General features: G+C 57.6%; 1 protein-coding gene across 4 annotated transcripts; it reads left to right on the top strand.

Annotated features, from left to right (window-relative positions):
* The first annotated feature begins 1,736 nt into the window (after window positions 1-1,736).
* SLC8B1 (solute carrier family 8 member B1) lies at window positions 1,737-23,685 on the top strand. 4 transcript variants are annotated; one of them, XM_086681757.1, is made up of 18 exons: window positions 1,757-1,875; window positions 2,135-2,182; window positions 3,045-3,294; window positions 5,195-5,299; window positions 8,353-8,505; window positions 8,598-8,650; window positions 8,801-8,859; window positions 9,013-9,117; window positions 9,196-9,363; window positions 10,286-10,393; window positions 11,369-11,422; window positions 11,528-11,658; window positions 14,032-14,173; window positions 16,470-16,591; window positions 18,156-18,309; window positions 18,995-19,075; window positions 20,307-20,371; window positions 22,518-23,685. In XM_086681757.1, the coding sequence occupies exons 3-18, from the start codon at window positions 3,127-3,129 to the stop codon at window positions 22,713-22,715; spliced, it is 1,866 nt and encodes a 621-aa protein (XP_086537883.1). In that variant the 5' UTR covers window positions 1,757-1,875; window positions 2,135-2,182; window positions 3,045-3,126; the 3' UTR covers window positions 22,716-23,685. The 4 variants fall into 4 exon arrangements, with proteins under 4 accessions (XP_086537882.1, XP_086537885.1, XP_086537884.1 ...); XM_086681756.1 differs by lacking the exon at window positions 2,135-2,182 and having other exon boundaries at window positions 1,737-1,875; XM_086681759.1 differs by lacking the exons at window positions 2,135-2,182; window positions 22,518-23,685 and adding an exon at window positions 20,457-20,689 and having other exon boundaries at window positions 1,737-1,875.
* The last annotated feature ends 60 nt before the right edge of the window (window positions 23,686-23,745 follow it).

The raw sequence follows: 23,745 nt of genomic DNA, 5'->3' as shown, positions 1-23,745 counted from the left end.
ACACACAGTGTTGGATTTCATTTTGCAAGGACTCCTCGTGGTAGGTACTATTATCAACCTCATTTGCCAGGGAAGGAAAGTGAGGCTCTTAGAGTGTGTTTACCAAAGGTTGCAAAGAAACCAGACGCTCTGAGATTCCAAAGATATCATGCACTGGGCCACCGTGTCATCCGTGTCCCAGAGTGGGGACCCAGGGGTATGCTCTTTTTTGACGGTGAGGAACCCGGGAGGGTGGGGGCGACGGAGGCTGGGGGGAGGGTGGGCCAGGCGCATGAGTAAGATTTTTGTCAGGTGGAAAAGGGAAGCGTGGCATCCGGGGAAGGGAGCTCAGAAGGAACAGAGGTGCTGGCCGCGTGTAAATAGCAGGGTGTTCAGGGAATGGGGAACCCTCCCCGGGACAGAGCGGGAGAGGGGGTGGCGGCGGGGTGGGGGGGGGGTACAAGATGAGGTCTGAAAGGGGCGCGAGGGCTGGACGCTGAGGGGCCCCAAACGCCTCCGGCAGGTGATGGTGAACCGGGGCACCGGGGGGCCAGGCGGAGGCGTCCGACGTGCAAGGGCGGGGGGCGGAGCGAGCCTGCGGAGCTGCCGGGGAGGGGACGTCGGCCCCAACTCCAACCTGCTGTCCTGCCGCCCAGCCCTCGGAAAGACGCCGAAGACGCGAACCTCCCCAGGGGCTGGGAATCGGGGAGGGCTAGGAGTAGAGCACCGACTCCCCTGTCTTGACTTATTTGCCTTATTCCTCTTTTAAAAGCGATGCTACTAGAGAGAGTGCTGACCCCAATCAGGAGGTCTCGCGAACGGAGGCATTTCAGGCAGGGCAGCCGGAATATTTGCGGGACCCGCCTCTCCTGGGACCCTCTCGAGCGCCCCTTACCACCGCTGATTTTACCAGAAGCATCTAGGAGTAAACCTCCTAATTTCATTCTCTAACTGCCCCTCTCCGGCCTCCTGCTCTCTTTACCCTTCAGGTTTTATCTCAGCTTCCGCCGGAGCCGCTACGGCGAAACCGACAAGCTGGAGACTGAGAAAGGAGGGCGGCTGGCGGGGAGGAACCCCGAGACCTCCCCGGGACCTCGCGGGGGCCTGTGCCTTTAAGGGAGGGGGCGGGACCAGCGTTCGGGGCGTGTCCTTGGGCGGGGCCAGCGAGGGCGGGGCCACGGTGGGGCGGGGCGGGGACGAACCGGGGAAGTGCCCAGGACTCTGCAGCGGGCCGGGCGCCCAGGTCGGCGGCGACGGGGGCGGAAGGTCCGGCTGCGCGGGCCGGCGGCCGGGGACCGGGAAGGCCGCGAGGCCCGGCGGGATCGAGGTTCGGAGTTTGCGGGTCCGAGGCCCGGCCAGAGGTAAGCGGAGCCTCCTCGCCCGCCAGGGCGCCGCCTGAGGGCCGGGCACCCGGACTTCAACTTCTCAATTTTCTCAAAGATTGGGAAACACTTTGATGTTCCCGGAGTCTCGCACCTAGAAAGTGCAGCCGCAGATGGGGTTGAAGCCCAACTTCCTGTGCCCGCCTCTTCCTATCAGGACTGCACATCTAATGAGAGTTGGGCTTCGGACAGGCGTACAGAAGGCGCTCGATACATGCTCTCTTTGTGAATGAGTACAAGCAATCCGTCGTCCAAAGAGAGGGAGGTCCTGACCCTCAAGCTGGGGACGCCAGAGATTCAGACATTTATTGAGCTTTTACTATGTGCTCCGATGGGTCAGCATGTGGCTTCATTTTGCAGATACCGAATCAGAAGCTCAGAGAGGCGAAGTGACCTCCCCAAGGCCGCAAGGCTCGTAAGTGGCCGTTACCGGATTGGAAACTTGCGGTGTCCGGTTCCAAGCAGGTGCCAAGTGAAGTTCCGGAAAACAAGAGAAGAGGGGGAAAGTCACCAGGTAAGAAAAGAGCGCAGGGACGGGCCCCTTCTGCCCCTCCTCTTCCCTTCTTTTCTTCTGGGGTCTCCCCCTCCCCCTCCTGCCTGGTCAGGCCATTGAGAAACATCTGTGTAAAGAATTACAAAAACAAACAAACAAAAAAGCCCAGTGTGGTTTTCTGGACTTCGCTTCTCGTGAGGGCAAAAACAAAGCATGCTCGTGTATATAACACGTGGGAGGGCCCAGGACCTGTTTTTGTTTTGTTTTGTTTTCTTTCCAGTTTGATTTCCTTGGGAGGAAATAAAGCTGGCTTTGCCCTGGTGTCGAGGTAAAAGGCAGATGCTAGGACCCAGCTCAGCTCGGCCGCTGACAGGCTGTGTGATTTTGAGCAACGCGCTTCCCTCTGGGCCTTGATTTCCCCATCCCAGGAGCTGTGTGGGCTTTGGGACCTCCTTGCCACGTGACTTTGGGCAGGTTAGGGAACTCCTCGGAGCCCAGCTCCCTCCTCTGTGCAAGGGGCGGGGACGGTGACCTGCCCACCGCTGTCCTGAGGGCTGGATGAGAGAGGTGAGGCACAGCGGCTGGGGAAACAGACCTGGCTCTGTGCCCAGGTTTGCTCATCCGTAGAATGGAAATAATAACAGTGCCTTCTCTTGGCCAGTTCTGGGAATTCAGTGAGGTCATCTGTGATAAGTGCTTAGCTCACTGCGGGACCCGCAACCGCACTGCTTCTCCGTCCTCAAATCCGTGGCCCAAAGGCCAAGTGCACCCCCACGAGTATGTTTTCGTTGTTTTGAGGGTTTGCCAAGCCGCCACCCCCGCTGCCCACTTCCCATATTGTTTCACCCACCTGGTCCCTGGAGCTAAGATCCCCTTGGAGTCCCAGGATTCCTCCTTGCAGCCCTGAGGGTCCCGGCTGAGGCTAGGGGGTGGGTGTAGGTGGGAGAGGCCTGCGTCTCCGTGGAGACACTACCTGGGGGCTTAGGAAGAAGGGCGTAACTAACCTGCCCGCCCGGTGAGTTGGGTCCCTCCAGAGAGCCTCCATCCAGGGGGTGGGTTTCTACATTTGGCTGTCCTTTGGCGGGGGCAGGACGGAGGGCAGCTCCTCAGCTGAAAAAGTTTTCAGTCCCCTCCTGCTGGGGCCTGGGCTCTTTGGTGACACTGTCCCTCGTTCTCACCTCACCCTGCAGGCCACTGGAGCTAGCAGCTGTTTGGAAGCGAAACGCTGCGGAAGGGGAAGGGGAGAGCGCGGGTCAGGCTCCGTGGGGGCCGATGACCGGCAGACAGAAGGATCTGCACTGGGTGCTGAGTTTGTTCCTTGTGCTGCGGATGGTGGAGACGGTGTCCGGGGCCAGGGGCCCATTTACAGGGACCCACATGAGCTCCCCGTTTTCGGCCTCAGATGTGAAGCAGACCCCCACGGTAGACGTGTATATCCAGGTAGGAAGCTGGCATCAGGCGGGGGTATATTCACCCAATCAACGAATATTTGTTGCGTCTCTGCTATGTGGCAAGTACCCAGCTGAACCCTGGGATATACCAGGGAATGATAAAGACAAAACTCCCTGCCCTCATGGAGCGAACAGTCTTCTGGGAGGACAGATCAAGGAGTAAAACATGTAAATTTCAGGTGGTAAGACGTTAGCGGGAGCTGTGATGAGGAGGGTGTATTTTCAATGAGTTCCAAATGGGTGGTCACAGGTGGCTTCTGTGAGACACTGACCTCTGAGCCAAGCCCCGAATGGAAAAAGGAAGTCACTTATATAGACATCTGGGGAAGAAAGAGCATTCCAGACAGAGAGGACAGCAAGTGCAAAGGCCCTGGGGCAGCAGCAAGCCTGGCATGTTCCTCGAGCAGTGAGGAGGCCAGAGTGGCTGGTACAGGACGAGCGAGGGGGAGAATGTTAAGAGATGAGGATGGAGAGGTAGCCGTGGCCAGGTTATAAAAGGCCTTATAGGCTGAGGCTAGGAGGTGATATTTGTTTACAATAGTTGGGAGTCCGTGGAGAGTTGTAAGCCGAGTGTTGTCAGAATCTGATTTATTTCTTCAAAAGAGCTCTCTGGCTTCTCTGGGGAGAGTGGATTGAGAGGAGTGAGGGTGGCAGTGGGGAGAGCAGCGGGGGGGGGGAATCTGGCATAAACGTTGGGGGCACACTGCGTGGGATCTACCAACGGATGAGGTGGTGGGAGAAAGAGAGATCTCCGGGGGGGGGGGGGGGGACGGTGGTGCTGTTGACTCGGATGCATGGAGGGAGAGAAATGCGGATGTCTCAGTGAGAGGCAGGAAGTCCTTCTCCAAGACAGGGAGGGTGGGGGCCATTGAGACAGGCTGCGGGAACTTGCATCATGCCATTCTGATGTCTGCGAGCAGGGGAGAGATCACAGTAGATCCCAAGTGAAAGACTGAAGGCAGGGGACTGGTCACCGTGACCCCTGGAGTCCCCGCCATTCCCCCTTGGGAGAATGGAATTACAGACTCCTCCCTCTTGCACGGAAGAGCTGGGGGTGTTCGGCGCCCACGCCAGTTTTGTAGGGCCGCAGAGTACCTTCGTGCCCACCCTCGGAGGCAGGTGAACGGGTAATTATACCCATTTTACAGATGGGAAAGTGGTTTGTGGTTAGTGTGGCTATAAAATTCACCGCAGCCTCTCGGGGCATGCTCCTCGGGGGCAGGAAAACCAGAATAACTTGTGGCTTGTGCCAGACAATCTCTGAGTTATTGAGCACTTAGGCCAGCACCGAGGCACGCTCAACAAATTCTCCCCCAACTCTCCCCCCCCCCCATTTAGGGACACATCTCTGCCATAGATGAGGGTGCTGAGGGTCTGGGAGGGGAAGCCAGAGCCAGGAGAGGGCCAAATACTCCCCTGGGTGTCCTTAGTGACTCAGGGAATGGGGAGGAACCGAAAAGTCCACCCCAGACTCAGAGCAGTGCCACCGTGAATTTGCCACCCCAGGGCAGAGAGCTGGGGACGGCTGCTGCTGGGCTTTAGGGGAGGGCATGACTTCCTTGGGATGGGGGGCAGGCACGCTGTAGAAGAATGTGATTCTGGAGGCTGATGTGGGGGACCCGCCTTGCTGGCTCGCTCTGATGTCAGGGAAATGAAGACAAGCGGGGGCTGGGCCTGTCTCCCTGGCTGACCCTGAGGGCAAGGAGCGGGGAGGGGGTGCGGGCCGGAAGGGGAGGCTACCCCTGCCCCACCGGGCTGGTTCCCCAGGAGCTTCAGCTAGTCACTTTTGGAAAGAGCTGAGTTCGAAACCGCCCTTGGACAATCACTTTGCCTCTCTGTGCCTCTGTTTTCTCATGTATCAAATGGAGACAATTGTACCAACCTCCCAGGTCTGTCACGAAGACCGAGTGCGATGGTGCCCGGCACAGCGTGTGGCAAAACAGTTGCTGAGGACCTACTGTGTGCTGGGCACTGTGCAAGACTTTGGTGGCGAGGTGGGCACTTAACAAGTGGGTGAGCCTACGAATCGCTGGGGACTTCAGAACACATAGGTGCTTGGCAGGGGGGGCACCTGGGATGATGAGAATTTATAACTGGGGGGATCCGCCCTAGGCTGGAGGTAGTCGGGGAAGGCTTCCTGGAGGAAGCATCTGGGGAACCCAAGAATTGGAGGATGAATGTGGATGAACGCGGAGGAAGAAGGCCGCGGTGCAGCGGCCCCCAGGGAGGACATGCGCAGTAGATACAGCAGTTGCCTCGCCTGAGAGCCAGCCAGCAGGGGTGGGGCCGTGGCCAGAGGGCTCAGAGACCCGAAATCTCCCCTCCCCCAGTCTGAGGTCGGTGGGAGTTCGGCGAGGGCTGGAGGGGGTGGAGGCGCGATTTGACTACGTGGTTTCTCTTTAAATTACGGTGCAATCGGGGCGCCTGGGTGGCGCAGTCGGTTAAGCGTCCGACTTCAGCCAGGTCACGATCTCGCGGTCCGTGAGTTCGAGCCCCGCGTCGGGCTCTGGGCTGATGGCTCAGAGCCTGGAGCCTGTTTCCCATTCTGTGTCTCCCTCTCTCTCTGCCCCTCCCCCGTTCATGCTCTGTCTCTCTCTGTCCCAAAAATAAATAAATGTTAAAAAAAAAAAAATTTAAATTACGGTGCAACATACATAACCTCAAGGTCGCCGTCTTTTCACTGTAATGCGGCCGCCGCACCCCCATCTGTCCCCTCCCCATCTCCCCCTCCCCCCCTCCCCCGTCTGCTTTCTGTCTCTACGAATTGGACTGGTCCACGCACCTCCGATAAACAGAGCTGAAGAGCGTTTGTCTTTTCGGTGACTAGCTTCATTGCACCAGCACAGTGCCGTCCCTTAGGGTCCCCATGCGGCCCGTCCGTCGTGTGGTGGCGGCGGCATTTCCCTCCTTCTGAAGGCAGAGTCCTAGGCCACCGCATGGATATGCCACACCTCCTCGTCCATTCATCCCTCCGGGACCCTGGGGTCGCTTCTACACCTTTGGGCGGTTTGTGAATAGTGCCGAGGAACGTGGGTGTGCTCGTCTCTCTCTGAGACCTGGGTTTCTGTTCTTTTCGGCATATACCCGGAAGCGGATTTACCCGATCTGGTTTTGTCCCAGTTTTATTGAGATAGAACGGACATCCGGCACTGCCGCCGTTGAAGGCGTCCGGCATCACGAGTTATGTGTAGCGAGGACAGGAAGCTTAGTTAACATCTCTTGTCTCATATAGATGAAAGAAAGAAAAAAAAATATATATATATATATATATATATACAAAGGGCAAATATCCATCATACAGAGGGCTTCCAGCTGAAAACTCTGGCAGTTTGAAGAAGGAACACACGTGACCGTTCCCGCACGAGAAGGGCACTTGGCAAGTAATCGGGGACTTGCAATTTAGCGACAAGGAGATTCCTACCGCGCTGGCCTGGACAGGACTTAGTGAGAAGCACTGGTGTGGATCCCATTTGCCACTGCTGGTGGGAGTGTGTATAATAAGTAGGGTCGGGGGCGGGGATTTTGGCCAAACCCATGGAACGTTTAACGTTTTTGTCTCTGCAAGAGACGCGGGCAGGGCCCCGCCCCTATCCTTGGGGCATTACCGTTCTTTGCTGGGCTGCTCTTGGCTTCTAGTTGCCAGCATCTTTTTCTGGAACTGCCCGTAAGCATGGTGGGAAGAGCTGGGGAGCCAGCTAGCGACCGGTGGGAGTCGGTGTCTAAATACCCCAGCTCGGATTACTAGTCCGAGGTGGGCGTGGTCCCAGCCCAGGCTCACTGGTAGCTTTCTTTTCCTTCCCCACCGCCTCATTTTGGTAGTTGTATTCCATACAGCACCCAAATACTTTTTTTTTTTTTTCATAAAAAAATTATTTTTCTTCCAAATACTCACTTATAAATCCTTGTGTCCCGGTTGCTTCTGGAGGAACCCAGACTATGATACACTCTGACTCAGCCCTTTTACTTCTAGAATTCTCTCTTTCAAAATCTTTTCACATGCACTCAGAGAGTCACATGCAAGGAAGTTTATTGTTGGCAATATTGAAAAATCAGACACACCCATAGGCCTGCCAGTAGGGAAATGTTACCTCCCCTGTGTATCCTTCAGAGTATAAAATACTCCTCCGTTGATGTTAAAAACAGATCGGCAGGGAGAGGCACCTAGGTGGTGCAGTCGATTAAGCGTGCTGACTCTCGATCTCAGGGTGGTGAGTTCAAGCCCTGCGTTGGGCTCCGCCCTGGGCATGAAGCCTACCTGAAAATTAAAGAATTGAAATGTATCGGCAGGGAGTCTAGGGGGAGTGTGATGGTTAAGGTTGGGTTATGGACACAACCTTGGGTTAAGGACAGGGTTCTGGAGGCTCAAACCGACTGGATTCCCACCCTGTCTACCACTGAGTGGACCCCAGCACACTGCCTTCGTGTCCTTATCTGTGCACCGGGCACGATAATAGGGCTCTCCTTGAAAGATTGTGGGGCGGGTTAATTGAGATACATTCTCAGCTCCTGGCCTAGTGCCTGCCTTATAGCCATTACTCAGAACGCTTTGACTTCTATCCGCTTCTCCGTTGTAATGTGTACCGATATATTAACACACGGCACGTATGTGAAGTGATAACAGCATATTGTAAGAAGAAGAGACTGAAGATGGATCTGTTTCTGTAGAACAAGACAAACTGTACTAGGATGTATCTACAAGGTCATTATGCCTGTAAGGTTACTCGGGAAACTAACGGCGGTGGGGCCTTTGGGAATAGGGGGGATTGTGGCGTGTAGGGAAGAGAATGGGGGATTTAGAAATCTGTACATATTTGTGTTTGGAAACCAATATGTATTCGTGACTTACTTGTGTTAATTTCAAACACAAGTTTATTTGAAAAAATTAAAGTATGCGGTTGGCACTGGGGGGGCGGCGGTTAGGGGTCGGGCTGAAGGAGCTTGTCTTCAGCTGCTGGGATGGTCCCGGTCCGGCTGCCCTCAGGGCGTCTACCCCTGACATGTTCCCCCCCCCCCCCCCGCCCCCCTTTCCGCCCGCCCCTTCCTGCAGTGTCGTGAGGTGTGCGGCCTGAACGTCTCTGACCGCTGTGACTTCATCAGGACCAACCCTGACTGCCGCAGTGAAGGGGGTTACCTCAACTACCTCGAGGGCATCTTCTGTCGCCTCCCACCCAACCTGCTCCCTCTGGCCGTCACCCTCTATGTGAGGCCCTGCCCCGGGGGAGCTGGTGAGAGGGGCCGGTGGCAGCCCGGGCCGGACTTAACCCTCCCTCCCCTCTCCGGCCGCCCCTCCAGGCTGTTTGGCTGCTGTACCTGTTTCTGATTCTGGGAGTCACCGCCGCAAAGTTGTGAGTTTGGCCTTGGGCTCACGGACCTGCTTCTAGATGGGAACAGAGCCCCCGGGGGGGTTGGCATTCGGGTGACCCCGTGTTTAGGAGAAGGAGGTGGGCAGGGACCACCCGCCGGGGAGGCCCACACTGGTGCCTTTCTCTCCGCAGTTTCTGCCCGAACCTGTCAGCCATTTGCACCTTGCTCAAGCTTTCTCACAATGTGGCAGTATCCTTTTGTCCAGGGCCTGCACCCCGGAGGGAGGGAGGGAGGGCAGTCCGAGGGGTGGCTGGGAGACAGGGCGGTGTGGCTCGTGGCCCAGGAAAGGCCCGGCCGGGCCGGGGGCCCTGGTCTGTGTCCCCTTGACGCACACCCCCCCATGGCGTCACCTTCCTGGCCTTTGGGAACGGTGCACCTGATATCTTCAGCGCCCTGGTGGCTTTCTCGGATCCGCGCACCGCCGGCCTGGCCCTGGGGGCTCTGTTCGGTAAGAGTGGCCCGGCTGGGGGGGTGGGGCAGCGGGAGCGGGTGCAGGGCGGGCTGAGCACGCCGTCCTCTCCCCCAGGTGCGGGTGTGCTGGTGACCACCGTGGTGGCCGGTGGCATTGCCATCTTGCGCCCCTTCACGGCCGCCTCCAGGCCCTTCCTCCGGGACATCGTTTTCTACATGGTGGCCGTGTTCCTGACCTTCACCGCGCTCTACCTGGGCAGAGTCACGCTCGCATGGGCCCTGGGTGAGCAGCCGCGGGGCTGGGTGGCTCATCCATCACCCAGGGCTGGCAGGTGGCAGGCCAGTGGGGCACAGCGTCCCTCTGGGTTCCCAAGTGAGGGGAAACCCTACTCAAGCTGGCCAGAACAAAAAAAAAAAAAAAAAAGGAACACACGGTTCAGATAACCAAAGGGGGCAGGGCGGAGAGTGGGGTGGTGTTGCAGACCTTCACGATGTCACATTTTAACAAGCAATAGAGCCAGGGTGCTGACGGTGGCCGTCGGGGTCCTTGCTGCGCACGCGTTCCACTTCTGACTCAGGTGACGCGGGTGGAGGCACAATTTATAAAGGGTTACGGAAACCCACGAGGGGCGCTGAGATGCAGAGACATCTGGGGATCAGCACAGTAGGAGCCCCAGAAAGGGCAGGGCATGCTAGCTGGAGCCTAGTGAGGACTGGAGGTCTAGTCCTGGTGCCACCAAGGCACAGAGGGTCCCGCCCCGCCCCGCCAGAGACAGGGCACCACGCCGGGGAGGGAGCCTGGAAGAGTACAGCAGACCCTCTCCTGCCACCTGCTGATTTGCTGGCGGGCCCCCTGCTGGCCAAACCCGGCACAGCCGGAGCTCGGGGGCCGCGGTCTTGGGGCTCCCGCTTCCCAGGGCACAGAGCAGGACACCCGCCCTTAGCGCTCGACTCAGGTCCCGAAGGCCACTGTCTGTGTCGGGCGTCTCCTCTTTGATTTCCAGACCGTGGGGGGCAGGAAGGGGAGGTGGGCCAAGGAGAGCAGAGTGGTGGGGCGGGGGCTCCAGGAAATTGCCGTTTCCCTGCGGGTGCGGGGCTAGGTTGGCACAGACCAGCGGCACCAGGCATCAGGGGAGCTGACAGCCCTTTGCTCTGGGCCCGTGGCCAGGATGCCGCTTGGTGACGGCCCGCGCCCTTGTCCGCAGGCTACCTAGGCCTGTACGTGTTCTATGTGCTTACCGTGGTTGTCTGCACCTGGCTGTACCGATGGCAGCGGAGGAGGTCCCTGGTCTATTCCATGCCAGGCACCCCAGGTAAGGGTCTGGGTCGAGCTCCCGAGAGAGGCCGGCGGGGGCTGGCACCCTCTGTGCCCTTCGCTGCTCCCTTAGATCTCTGGAGGCCAATGTCATCGTCCAGCTCCTCTGTGTACTATTTCTACCCATTCTCACCAAGGTCCCGCCTCCACGCTTTCGCCGGTGCCGGTGAGGCCTCTCCCCCAGCTGCCTGTCCAGGTTCCCGAGTCCCTCCTGCTCCGTGCTCTTTCCAGGGCGACATCCGAGAGCCGTCACGGCTCACATCCAGTGACGCTGCCACATACACAAATACGCGCGTTAACACCCACGTACGCAAATACGTGCACAACACACGTGCATACACGCACGCGCAGCCGACCCTTGAACAACACACGGGTGCCGGTGACTCCCCCTACAGGAAGTCTGCCATGATTTTTCCTCTCCTCCCCGGTGGCAACTGAGCCTTCCGATTTCAGCACACATCACCCCTGTGCCGTCTTCCAGACCCATCATAGCCCATCAGGCTGGAGGAAGAGGGAGAAATGAAGCCCGGAGAGGGCCCTTAAGGTCACACAGAGGCAGAACTAGGGCTGGCCGTGACTCCTCACTTGAGAAAGACCATTTTGATTTTAGGCCCCTCTTTGCCGGGCTCAGGCTGTAAGCGTTCCAGAGGACTTCCAAGGAAAGTTCCAGACTGAAAGAAAAACATGGGATGGGTTCCAAATTCTGGAAGGTCCCAAACTGAAGTCAGCAAATGTTTGAATTACCTCTTCCAATGCCCTTATGTTACATTTGAAGATGTTTTTTGAGTTAGACTTTCTCACTTGGTAAGAATCCTGGGCGTGCGTAGGGATTCTGAGAAATCCGAGCTCCAGAGGGCCTGGACACTTGGGCCCTGGACACTGCCCTGTCCCGGGGCTGTCCCGCACTGGAATGGTGGTGGAGAGCGTCCGGGCTCCCTGGCCGGCTCGTGCGAAACACCCCTCTCTCCTACAGAGATGCTGTCAGACTCTGAGGTGGAACCAGTGTCTTCCAACAGCTACGACTACAGTGAGTCTGGTCTCCGTGCCCGGCGGGGGTGGGGGTAAAGAAGTGGGGAGGGGAGCGGGGTTCCTGGAAGCTGAGCCAGCCGCACACTCCCCCTTGCACACCCAGGCGAAGAGTACCGGCCGCTTCTCCTCTATCAGGAGACCACGGCTCAGATCCTGGCCCGGGCCCTCAACCCCCTGGATTACAGGAAGTGGAGGAACAAGTCTGTGTACTGGAGGGCCCTCAAGGTGCTCAAGGTAGGAGGGGGGCCCCTGGAGCCAGGCTCACGGCTCCACGACAGCGGCAGGGCAGTGGCCGCTCAACCTTCTCCAGCTAAATGACAGGGGAGGGGCTGGAGTCTGCTGAGACCCTCTCAGAATAGAGTACCTGGGACTTGATGGGGAAACTGAGTCATAGAGCTTGGCTGGGGGCCTGACCTGGGGCTCTGCCCCCACCGTGGAGGAAGGAGAGCCTCTGGGACAGAGGGAGAAGGGGAGGGGACCCCTCCTGACTGGGAAACGGGGGTCTGGGGCTGGGGTGAGGGAGTGGGTCAAGGTGAGCTCCAATGAGAATGAGATTGAGCCGTGCTGACCATTTGCTGCTTCCCCGGGGCTAATGTGTCCTGAGGTGTAGACCTGAGTGGGGTGCCCAGGCTGGTTTGCAGCTGCCTTTCACCACCCAGAGCAAAAGGGGCAGGGTCTCACCTCCCAGCCCTATCTCCTCCCGGAGAGAACCTGGAGGCCGCCAACGCGGAGACATTTTCGGCCCCTCTGTTCCAGGAGGCACGTACCACACACTTATCCGTCCTCCACGGTGGCTCCGGTGGCATCGTGACCTGGGGCCTCTCTGAGCCTCAGTTTCCTCCGCAGCAAAATGGGGACAATGATACAGTGCCCTCCTCCTGGAGTGACTGTAATTGTGAGTTGCTGCCACAGCAATGCCCTACAGGAAACAGCCCCCCAGATCTCACCGACTTACGACGACAGTCTTTTTTTCTCATTCAAGGGCCTGAGGGCTGTCTGGGGGGACTTCAGGCTGTGTTCGGAGGTGTAGGTCCACCCAGTGTCACATTCTGGGGCCCGTGGGTGCTGGGGATGCGCTCTGGTCTCGGCAGAAGAGGCCAAGGCCAACTTTGCAAGCGCGGTTGAAGTCTCTACTCCCATCACGTTCGCCGACAGCCCGTTGTTCCGAAGCTCGTCACACGGCCAAGTTCAGTGGGGCAGGGCGACGTATCCTGCAGACTCCTATCACTTGGCAAAGCGTGTGGGTGTTGAATTCTGTCGCGGGAAGGGATTGGAGCATCGTGAACAGTATCGAGCCTATCACAGTCGCTGTGACAATTTAATAAAAAGTAATATGCGGAGGGCTGGGTCCGGTGTCTTAACAGGCATGCTCCATTTCATTGCACCTCGCTTTATTAAGCTTCACAGATACTGTATCTTTTACAAGTTGAAGGTTTGCGGCCAGGCTGTGTTTAGCAGGTCTGTGGGCACCACTTTTCCAACAGCATTTGTTTATTCTGTGGCCCCGCGTTACGTTCCGGTAATTCTTGTGATATTTCATACTTCTCATTATTATATTTGTCGTGGTGATCTGTGGTCAGTGCTTAGCAGTCGGTGCTTATGACTTGCTGAAATCTCAGATGACAGTTAGCATTTTGTAGCAACAAAGTATTTTCTTAAGTAAGAGATGTACATTTTTGTAGACACAGGGCTACCGTGCAACTTACTAGGCGACGGTGTGGGGGAAACATAACCTGTATGTGCACTGGGACACCAGAACGTTCGTTTGACTCGCTTCGTTGCGACATTCGCTCTAGTGAGGTGGTTGGGAAGCAAACCCATGATGTCTCTGAGGTTCGCAAGTCGGCAGCACTCTGTCCGTGTTATTACCTAATTTAGTTACTGGCTGGAAATACAAGGTGTGGAGTCGGTCAGAGCTGGCCCCGTATCCCAACTTCCCATACCCTTCTGTGTGTCTTTGGAGAAGTTCCGTAACCTCTCTGAGCCTCAGTTTCTTCATCTGGAAGGTGGGAAAAGATTAGTTCCTATGCACGGGGTTGTCGTCAGGATCAGCGGGCGAGGTGCTGTGGTCAGCCGAAGAACGGCCCCCCGCCCCCCGCCCCATGCCTGCGTCCTGCTCCCTGGAAACATGACTATGTTACCTTCATGGAAAAAGGGATTTGCAGCTGTGATTAAGGATCTTGAGATGCAGAGATTTTCTTGGATTATCCAGGTGGGCCTGGTGTCATCACCAGGCTCTTTCTAGGGAAGGAGGGGGGCGGGGGGGGGGGACGGAGTCGGAGGAGATGTGATAACGGAAGCACAGCTTGGCGTGACCCGGGTGGGGGCCGCAAGCCAAGGAATGCGGGCGGCCTTGGAAGCTGGAGAAGGCAAAGAAACGAATTCTCCCGCAGAGCCTCCAGAAAGAGGTGCGGCCCTGCCAGCCCCTTGATTTTAGGAGCCTGTTCCCCAGAACTTGCCGGCAGGCACTCCGTCCTGGCAAAGGTGTCCCAGCGGCACTTGGGAGACTAATACGGGCACTTAGCCTGGGCCTGCCCAAGCCTTCGTGAAGCCCGCTGGGACGCGGGCCTCCCTCGTGACCTCCGTCTGCCTTCGCCCACTTGACAGCTGCCCGTGGAGTTCCTGCTGCTGCTCACCGTCCCAGTTGTGGACCCCGACAAGGACGATGGCAACTGGAAACGGCCCCTCAACTGTCTGCACCTGGTGATCAGCCCGCTGGTCTTGGCCCTGACCCTGCAGTCGGGCGCCTGTGAGTATGGTCCCGGGCCGGCCCCCCTCCCCCCGCCCCCCATTCCGGGCCACGTTTCTGAAGGCAGAGTTGCCTGGATGGCAGAAGGGCGTCCCCGGTGGGGGGTGCCTGCTGTCCGAATCACGGCCGTCCCCTCTGTTGCCTGCTGGGGGACCTGGCTGGGGAATTCGAGTTTTCTCCTGTCTGCACCAGGCTGCCCTCGCCTTTTCCGACCGGCTCTGGCTAAAGAAATGCCCAGTGTTATCAGGTGTCTCCCAACTCCTGCTGTGCAGGCTTCTTTCTATTACGTGCTGCCCATCCCTCTGTCCCCTGGGCATCATGTGGAGGTGGGGGGGGGGGAACTCTGGTGACAAATGCATGGCCGGGTGTCAGCATAAGACATCTACCAAGTTCCCTGGGGGTTTCCTCTCTGATTTGGGTGCCGGGGTGGGGAGGAGCGGGGGGGCACAGAGACTGTCCAGCAGGGCAAGGTGTGATCCCAGAGCCGAGAAGGGCGCCCCCTGGGGGTGCCAGCCGTCTCGTCCCTCAGCCTTTCATTCCCTACTGAGCGGGAGGGTCTCGTCTCCGGTCAGGGCACCCCCGGGGCCTTGCTCTCATGATCTCTGTGGCTTCTTAAAAGAGTAGTTCCCAGGCATTGGTCACTCATGAGCCATCTTCTTGATTTTTCTCCCTCTGTGCACTGTTAAATCTGACATTTTTCTTGAATCAGCTGTGCTTAAACTTACATTCACTGCAAAGGAAACTGTGTCAGCCGCACCAGTAGGAAACTGGCTTCGTTGCCGATACATGCAAGGCAAAGGCACGGCAAAAATTAAGCATCTGAGCCGGGAGCCTTTGTTCCAGAGGGCGTTCAGCAGGTGTCAGAGACGTCACAGACCCATTAGCACCAAGGGAGACTTTCTCTGAAGGAGGAATCCCTCGCCTGAGGTGTGATTCTGGCACGACAGCGTCTTGTCCACGTACCGACACCATCCGGTGATAGCAGGTCCATCCTGGGGAAATTCAGGTTCAGGCTAACGCGTTTGTGACCCCCCTGCTGGGCTGAGCACCACATAGCGGGGCCCCCCGGACTCGGCTCCCTGCCGGAGGGGGTGTTGTGTCTGTCGCCAGAGCCTCCCAGCCTCCCTCTCTAGACCACCCCCAGAGCCCTCTTCCTGAAGGGCCACTTTTCATATGTGGTGGTCACTTCTCCACTCCAAGACCTCCATGGCTCCCCAGTGCCTCTTGGTACAAGTCCACACCCCCGCCGGCCATCATTCAAGCCCGCCGCCTTCCCCAGCCTCTTCTGCTCGTGCGATACCAACCACCTGCTTGGTTCCTCCCCGGTCCAGCTCTCCCCTCTCCTCCTGTGGCCCTTGTGCCCTCTCTCTGCTTATGACTCATATCCTCGACGCCTGAAGAAGCCCTTCCTCACCACCCCACATCCAGCCACCTCCTAAAATTCCCCTAGAACAGGCTTAGCCAATACAGAGGAAAGGGCCCCTGACCCAGGCGTCAGGTTCCAAAGCCCAGACCACGTTCTGTCAGAATCGCCTCCTGAGATTCTGGCACAGTGTGCTGGGGACACGGTTCTGTGTATCAGCTCCCTCGTGTAATTCTGTCGCCAGCTGACGCTGGAGAGCCCGTGAGCTAGACTGAAAAAGAACAGGAGGAGAGTCTGGGTCGCCAAACCCTCCACTGGCTTCGAGTGGTGAAAAGGGTCACGTGCGGAGAATTCCAGAGTGTGCTGCCTGCCCGTAGGTGGGGCTTTCTCCTTTTCGTGTTTTGCTACGAAGCCCCCGGAGCTCACATAACTCTCACTGGGCTCCTTTGGGGAGCGGGTTTGTCGAGAGAGCAGACGTGGGGCCCCAGGGTCAGTGGGTAAGCGGCGGGTTTGACCGCACGGCTCATTTAGTGGAGCGGTGCTGCCCTGAAGCTTAGTCTGAAGAAGCATCAGCATCATGGTTGACTAGTGATGTCTGCCACGGCGTGGGAGAGGACGGTGGTGGGGAGCGGGCTGAGCCACTCCCGTCCTAGTCTCACGGGAGAGGGCTGGGGAGAGTCTGTCTTTCACGGGCCTGCTGCCTTTCCAGTATGACTAGCTTGAGGCAGGGGCTCTGCCTTTAATTTCTCTGTCCCCTTGCGGTGCCCGGGACAGCACTGGGCACGTTGCGTGTCCAACGACGGAGTGCAAGTGAGTTTTATCCCTGGGTCTCTCTGCCAGCCCTCTCGCTCACTCTGGGGAAGACGTGTGCCCTCCAGGAGGCGCGGCCACGCGGAAGCAGTGGTCCCAAGTCCCTTTGTTGCCTCTCTGCAGACGGCATCTACGAGATCGGTGGCCTCTTTCCTGTCTGGGCCGTGGTGGTGATTGTGGGCACAGCCCTGGCTGCGGTGACCTTTTTTGCCACATCCAACAGTGAGCCTCCCAGGTTTCACTGGGTAAGAATCTCCGGTGCTCCGGGGTGGGATGAGGGGACACTGGAATCTTCCAGAAAGATGTGTGTTCGTGCTCCCGGGGCAGTTAGGCCAGTAATCACTTTCCATGATGACAGGTCTTTAAAGCCACTTTTGAGACTGTTGGGTTTGTTGTTTTTCTTTTTTAAGTTTATTTTGAGAGAGAGAGTGCACGAGTGGGGGGGGGGGCTCAGAGAGAAGAGGGGGAGAGAGAGAGAATCCCAGCGAGGCTTGAACTCCCCAACAGTGAGCTGAAATCAAGAGTCAGACCCCTAAGTGAGCCGCCCAGGTGCCCCACACTTTGGACAGTTTCGTACCTGTTCAAGGTTCTTTTTTTCTTTCTCTTTTTTGGAGCAGCTTTATTTGATTGAGATGTAATTCACATATCCTGATGCAACTCACCCCTGTAAAATATGGGATTCGGTGGTTATTATTATATTCACGGAGCTGTGCAGCCATCACCGTTATCAGTTGGGGAGCGTTTCAACACCAAAAAAGACACCCCGCGCCTGTCACCCGACCCCTGGCCACTGCCAGTCTGCTTCTGGTGCCTGTGGATTCGCCTGCTCTGGACTTTTTGTAGACACATACGCACACAATATGTGGTCTTTTGTGACTCTTGCGTCGTGTTTTCAAGGTCGTTCCGGGCATGAGCAGGGATTAGCGAATCTCTCCTTTTCGTGGCTCAATGCCATCCATCGTATGGCGATGCGGCACATTTAGCTTATCCGTGCATCATTCACGGACGTTCTTTCTACTTTGGGGATGTTACGAGTAACACCGCTGTGAACTTTCGCGTAAAAACGCGTGGCTGGGAGGTTTTGTTTCTCGTGGGTGTATTCCTAGGCGAAACGGTGGGGTCACTTTTCGAGGGATTGCCAGACTCTTTCCTGCCGCAGGAAACCCCTGTGTCTCCAACAGCCAGGTCCCAGGGATAGAATTTTCCGGTGTTCGTGGGTGGGTTTTTTTCCCATTCTCTCCACCCTGCAACACCCTGAGGAATTTTTAGGCAGTATGTCCAGAGTTTACTCTTAAGAGTTCACTTAAAATGTTCTCTCTCTTTTTTTTTTTTTTTTTTACTATTTATCGATTTTTAAAAACTGCGGATTTTAAGGCATTGGCACACGCTCCGGCAGGGAGCGTACCTTGAAAGACGTGATGCGGAGTGAATGAGACCAGTGACAAAGGACCACGTTTGCGTGCAGCCGTGTATATGGCGTGTCTAGAGCAGGCAGGGAGCAGAGTAGCAGCTGCTGGGCACCGGAGGGAGGTGGGGTGCGCTGGGGAGTCCCCGCTAACGGGGATGGAGTTTCGTCTATGGGCCTCTGGCCCAAGAGAGCTATGACAAAAGAGTAACACTGAGCTAGCATTTTACTGAGCACTTACTGTGTGCCAAGCACTCACTGCTTTGAATCCGTTAACTCATTTATGCTCGTGACAATCTCGGGGGGTAGGTACTGTGATCATCCCATTTTACTGATGGGGGAACTGAGGCCGTATCCCTGCTGGGGACCGGCCTTGGGCCATCAGCGCACCGTTCCCTCCCCAGCTCTTTGCTTTCCTGGGCTTCCTGACCAGCGCCCTGTGGATCAACGCAGCCGCCACAGAGGTGGTGAACATCTTGCGGTCCCTGGGCGTCGTGTTCCGGCTGAGCAACACCGTCCTGGGGCTCACGCTGCTGGCCTGGGGGAACAGCATCGGAGGTGACGCAGGGCCGGGTGGACTTCTGGGATGAGTGCCCGCATTTCACTGTCCTTTGCTCCCCTGGCCAGAGTGCCTGTGGGCATGTGCTCGGGCCCACTGTTGCTCTGGAGTGACCATAACTGGTCATAGGGGTGAGATGGCCTGGACCGTATCTGAGCCAGGAGACTGTAGAAGCCCTCGCCTCTTCCCCCTTGTCCGATGTGTAGACATGTGGCTCCCCGTTACAGCCAACCACGCTGAACGTGTATGTGGGGTATGCCACCTACACGGGCATTCACACATGCACCTATATACCCTTCTCTAACTGCTGCCGCCGGGTAGGGTTGGCCAGGTTGTGCACTGCACAAGAGCATTCAGACAAGGAGTCAGGGGGGCTAAAATCCACTTCTCCTTCCATTCACCTTTTGGGGTACCTTTTTCTAATTTGCATAAAGGTGCTATGTGTGCTGGCCGTAATGGCATGTCACATCCCGGGTAGGAGGGAATGGGATAGACAGAATGAAGGAGGGAATCATGTCGTGGGAGGCCGTGGCCGAGGGCTCAGCCAGCTACCGCAAGGCCCAGATGGGCATTCGTGGGTGTTTGTTGACCGAACGACTGTGGTTAAGAATTAGGGAGCGAATGACCAGAGGGCCAGGGGGAGCCACTCCCCGCCCCTCAAGGGGGTCTCTCGTTTCCATGCAGACGCCTTCTCAGATTTCACCCTGGCCCGCCAGGGCTACCCTCGGATGGCCTTCGCAGCCTGTTTCGGCGGCATCATCTTGAGTATCCTTCATGGGGCCGCCCTCCCCTCGGCTCTGGTGGCCCAGCCTCCGAGGGCCATGGGCGTGCTCGGCGCCCCACCCCTGCGATTGGCCCTTGCTGTACCCCCTGGGCAGGTGATGTAGCTGCCTGAGCCTTAGTTTCCTCATCTGTAAAATGGGCGTGCTGAGAGGACTGACCTCAGAAGGGCTGTTGTAAGGATTGAATGAGGTGACAGAAATGCTTGGTGCCTGGTGAGCCCCCAGTGGACGGCAGATACTCTTTCGTAGACGCCCCCATGCCGAGCTTATGCGGGCCCTTTGGAAGACCCTCTTCCTCCTTCTTATGGACATCGTGGTCTGTAGATGTTAGGGGGTGGCCAGCTTTTTCTTAAAGGGCCGGAGAGTAAATAGTTTAGACTTTGTGGGCCCTGCCAACCTCTTTTGCCACCACCTGACTCTGCTGTGGTCGTGTGGAAACAGCCATCGGCAATATGGAAATGAATGGGTGTGGCTCTGTCCCAATAAAACTTTATTTGTAACAGCGGCCTGCGGGCCGCTTGGCCTGGGGGCTGTAACTCGCCACGCCCTGGTCTGTGCAGGAAAGACAAGGACGAGCCCCCCCCCACCCCCCCCCGGGGCTGAGAACAAAGGGCTCCGGCTGCAGTGCCACCACTCGCCAGCTGTGTGACCTCGGGGCTTTGCACACATCTTACTCTCCGAACCTCAGCAGTCTGTAAATTCAGAATGGGTTGGCGTGGAGACTGATGACGGGGTAAAGCACCCAGGGCGGTGCCCGGCACATAACCGTGTGCCCAGCAAACGTGGGCGGGGACTGGCCGTTTGTCACTCCTTGGCCGGCCAGGGCCTTCCGGGGGGTGGCCCTTTGAGACCTGGTCCTGGCTTTCTCGCTGTGGCCTCTCCTGAGCCTTCAGGTTGGGGTGGGAAGGAAGGAGCCCTGCCCGGAGCGGCGTCCCTTGACCGACACCTGTAGATGGCCTTGACCCGTGCTCCGTCACAGGTCGCCTCCCCTAGCCGCAGGGAAGCCCAGTGCTTACCAGGGACCAAGCACCTCTGCAAACTCGTTCCTTCCTTGCAGTTTGAGTTAGAAATGTACATTAAAAGGGGCTAAAACTGGAAAGGGTCCCCTCAGGGTTTGGGGGGGCTGGGGGTGCATAGACCACAAGGGAAGCCGAGGGGCGTGGGGTTGGGGTTGTGAGGCGTTGTTCCAGCAAACTTCCTGAGCCGGGCCGCAGATATCCTGGTGGGAGTAGGGCTGGGCTGCCTGCTCCAGATCTCCAGGAACCACGCGGAGGTGAAGGTGAGTGGCCGGACCCCTGTGCAAGGGGCCCCTTCTGGGATTTTTCTTTCTTCCTTTTTTTTTTTTTTTTTTTTTTTTTAAGCAGCCTTCACACCCAGTGCGGAGTCCCACGCGGGACTTGAACTCACGGCCCTGAGGTGAAGATCGGAGTTTCTCTCTCCTCATCTTTCTCCTGTCCCCCAGTGCGAGAACATTCCCGTCTCAGCAGCATATGCTTGCTGGGGAGAGGTGTCACCTGAACTTGTGACAAGTCAGAATGTGTAGAATATTTTTAAAATAGCCTGAATGCAGGGTTGAAAAAAAACGTATTCCTTGCAAGTTCCCAGGGTAATTAGGATATAGCTTTGCGGCGGGGGTGGGGGGGTGGGAGCAGGGGGTCAAGAAGGCCCTTGGATTTATGTCCCGGTCAATCACTTTAAGTCTCCTGCCGTGTGACTCTGGGTGAGTTAGGACATCCCTGGGCCTCAGTCTCCTCACCTGGGAACTGGGTGAGATGGCGCCCCCACAAGCTTCCCGGATAGCATGCGTGAGGCAAGGGCCAGGCCGAACCCCTTTGCCCAAACTGCCCACAGAGGACAGGCCAGGAGGGAGGATTAAGTCAGCCCCAGCAGGGAGCCTGGCAGATTTGGAGAAGGTTCTGAGACGCACTGCGTGGAGGTTCTTAACGCTTCAAGGATGCCCGAGGGGTGCAGGAGACCTTCTGTCGCAGGCGTTCCAGCGGGTGGGGGCTGGAAACCGCGTTTTACAAGCCGCTCCCTGGGGACGGATGAAGGTAGGCGGCTTGGGAAACCCTGTTCCAAACAAGGTTTGAAAACGTCAGCCCTCACCGGGACCAGGGAGGCACCCCAAACGTGTGCGTGATTCACGTGGGCCTCATGCGGCCAGATAGTCCACATTTTCTAGAGAAGAAATCAGGATTCCCGGGGGAACTTTCTCGAGTCTCAAACGTTGCTCAGGGCAAACGGGAAGCTGCCCCAGGCAGATTCGACCCTGCCCCGGCCACCAGTGCCTCGAGCATCTCTGTTCTTAAGGACCCACCGCCCGGGCCCCCCACGCGAGAGCAGCTGGGGTGCCGTGGGGCTGAAAGGCGGCGTTATCAATGGGAACCGTCACCCATGCTTTCCCTGAGGGGCTCTGCTTGGCGGTGACTCTTGCGGGGGGGGGGGGGGGGGGGGGGGGGCTGGAATTAGCTGGCGGCAGGGCCAGCCTTCGAGGTAGCCACGCCCACAAGCAAATAGCTACTGACTGCTTGGAAAGTTTGCTTTTCTAAAAGGTAAACACGGGCTGCAAATTTTGTTTAGACGCTTCACGGTTTAATAGGTTTCTTTCATGATCCATTCCCGGGCAGTTCCAGTTAATGAGGATTTAGGGTTGGCTCCCCAAGGGGCCGATTTCTTCCTTTCTCTTGCTCTTTGTGGGGTGTGTGTGTGTGTGTGTGTGTGCATTCTACTGCCTTTGTGCGGAGTTTAGGGATGGAAGGCATCACGGACGGACGGATGGCCAAGGGCTGGTGTTGGGTGGAAAACGCAGCTGCTCTTAAGCACTTCGCCTACGATTCCGTTTCTGGTTTCAGGACGGACGTGCAGGTCTCCGTGTGTGGATCCACACGCGTGTGTGCATGTTCGTCCCTGGGCGGGGAGGCAGGATAGGGTGTCGTCGGTAAGAGCTTGGACGTGGACGTGGGCTCTGGCACCAATTACTGTTTCCTCGCCTGTGCCTTGGGGTGAAGACGCTCCCCTCACAGGTGGTCGGGGGAGGTCCTTACCCCGACGCACAGATGAGACGCTACGTGGAGTGGGTGAAAACACCCAGCACAGCACCCAGTTGTCGAGTCCCCCGTGGATGTTAGGTGAATGCTAAGTCCAGGAGGCAGGGAAGCAGGGAGAGGGTCATTTCACTTCTTTTCGCTCTTCTGTATCTCTCGAGAACTTTCCACCATCTGCACGGAACGTGCGTATGTAACAGACCGTGTTAGTTTCCTAGGGTTACCATGGCAAGTGACCACCAGTTAGGTAGGTGGCTCAGAGCGTGGAACTTGAGGGCGGGGCGTGCCATCCCACGGGGCCAGAGCTCCCGCACCTGGCGAGGGGTGGGTGACGGACTGGTGGCCGCGGTGACCCCGCCTCTCCCCCCGATCCCCCCACAGCTGGAGCCAGACGGACTGCTGGTGTGGGTCTTGGCGGGCGCCCTAGGCCTCAGCCTCGTCTGCTCCCTGGTCTCAGTCCCACTGCAGTGCTTCCAGCTGAGCAAAGTCTACGGCTTCTGCCTGCTCCTCTTCTACGTGAGCTTCCTCGTGGTGGCCCTGCTTACCGAATTTGGGGTGATTCACCTGAAAAGCGTGTGAGTGACGCCGCGTGGCCGGCGCCGCCTGGTGGCCGGGAGGTGTCACTGCAGGCAGAAAGATGGAAGTCGGACCCCGGGCGGGGGGGCCCGTGAATGGGGCTGGAGGTTCCGGGCCGCCGCCCTGGGCGGGGCGACCAGCTAAGCCTTGTTTCCGGGACGTCGGAGACCGGGCCTCGCTGTGGACAGAGTTGCAGACAGAAGGCAGACGTCCTTGGATGATCGGCGGAGCCTCTCGGAGGCTAGGGTTGGGGGTGAAGGGGATGGCGAAGTGCCTTCCAAGCTGTTATTGGAAGACCACCGGCGTGTCCGGGGCCTGGAGTCACGCCCTGCTGCCTTCCCGCATCTTCTCAGGGCTCACTCAGACCGCTGCCAAGCCCGGGCTTAGCCAGAGTGACTCAGAGGGCGGGCACAACACCACGGGCCTCAGGCCATCGGGGCTGAGTTCTAGAGCTGCACCGTCCGACAGAAATGGAATAGGAGACACCTGACTTTGAGATTTCCAGTCGCCACGTTAATAAAAGCCAAAGCAAACGGGGGGGGGGGGGGGGAATTCGTGGTACCATACGTATGGCTCAGTGGCCCCAAACTAGCAGCACGTGGCTCTGGCCCCCTCAGTGGCCACCGTCCTGGATGGCACAGCCCTCGACTCTACCTCCGGGACTGTCTGCCGACTGTCGCAAGCGCCTCTGTGCCCTGAGCTTGGGTTTCCCCAGCTGTGAAACAGGAGTCGATTGACCGTGGCCCTGTGCCTACCTCAGGGGGAGCCCCGGGCCAGGGTCACAATGCCCGAAAGCTCCGGGGACAGGATGAGTGCTCCCCAGTGCCTTCCCGCTGTCCACCGCTGACCTGACTTTCCAAGGAGCACCTACCTTTTCAGTTTGCCCGGCCGCCTTATGCCGGCAGTGGCAAAGGGGTCCAACTGTCTTTTTTCCAGTGAAAAAGTCATTAAATATTTCAAATGTACAGAAAGGAATACACCCAGCTCTTACCAGTTCTTCCTTCCCTGGGCCAGGTGACGAGCGGCTGGTTCC

The sequence above is a fragment of the Puma concolor genome, chromosome D3 (genome assembly GCF_028749965.1).
Source record: "Puma concolor isolate L17-30 chromosome D3, mPumCon1.1.hap2, whole genome shotgun sequence".
Taxonomy (NCBI): Eukaryota; Metazoa; Chordata; class Mammalia; order Carnivora; family Felidae; genus Puma; species Puma concolor.
Note: the sequence above shows the minus strand (reverse complement) of the source record. Positions and strands in the feature narration are given on the sequence as shown.

Coding starts and splice junctions, on each gene's coding strand:
- SLC8B1 (XM_086681756.1), top strand. CDS start 3,127: ATGACCGGCAGACAGAAGGATCTGCACTGGGTGCTGAGTTTGTTCCTT. Junction 8,651..8,800: donor GGAGTCACCGCCGCAAAGTT/GTGAGTTTGGCC, acceptor TTCTCTCCGCAG/TTTCTGCCCGAACCTGTCAG. Junction 18,310..18,994: donor CTGGGGGAACAGCATCGGAG/GTGACGCAGGGC, acceptor GTTTCCATGCAG/ACGCCTTCTCAGATTTCACC.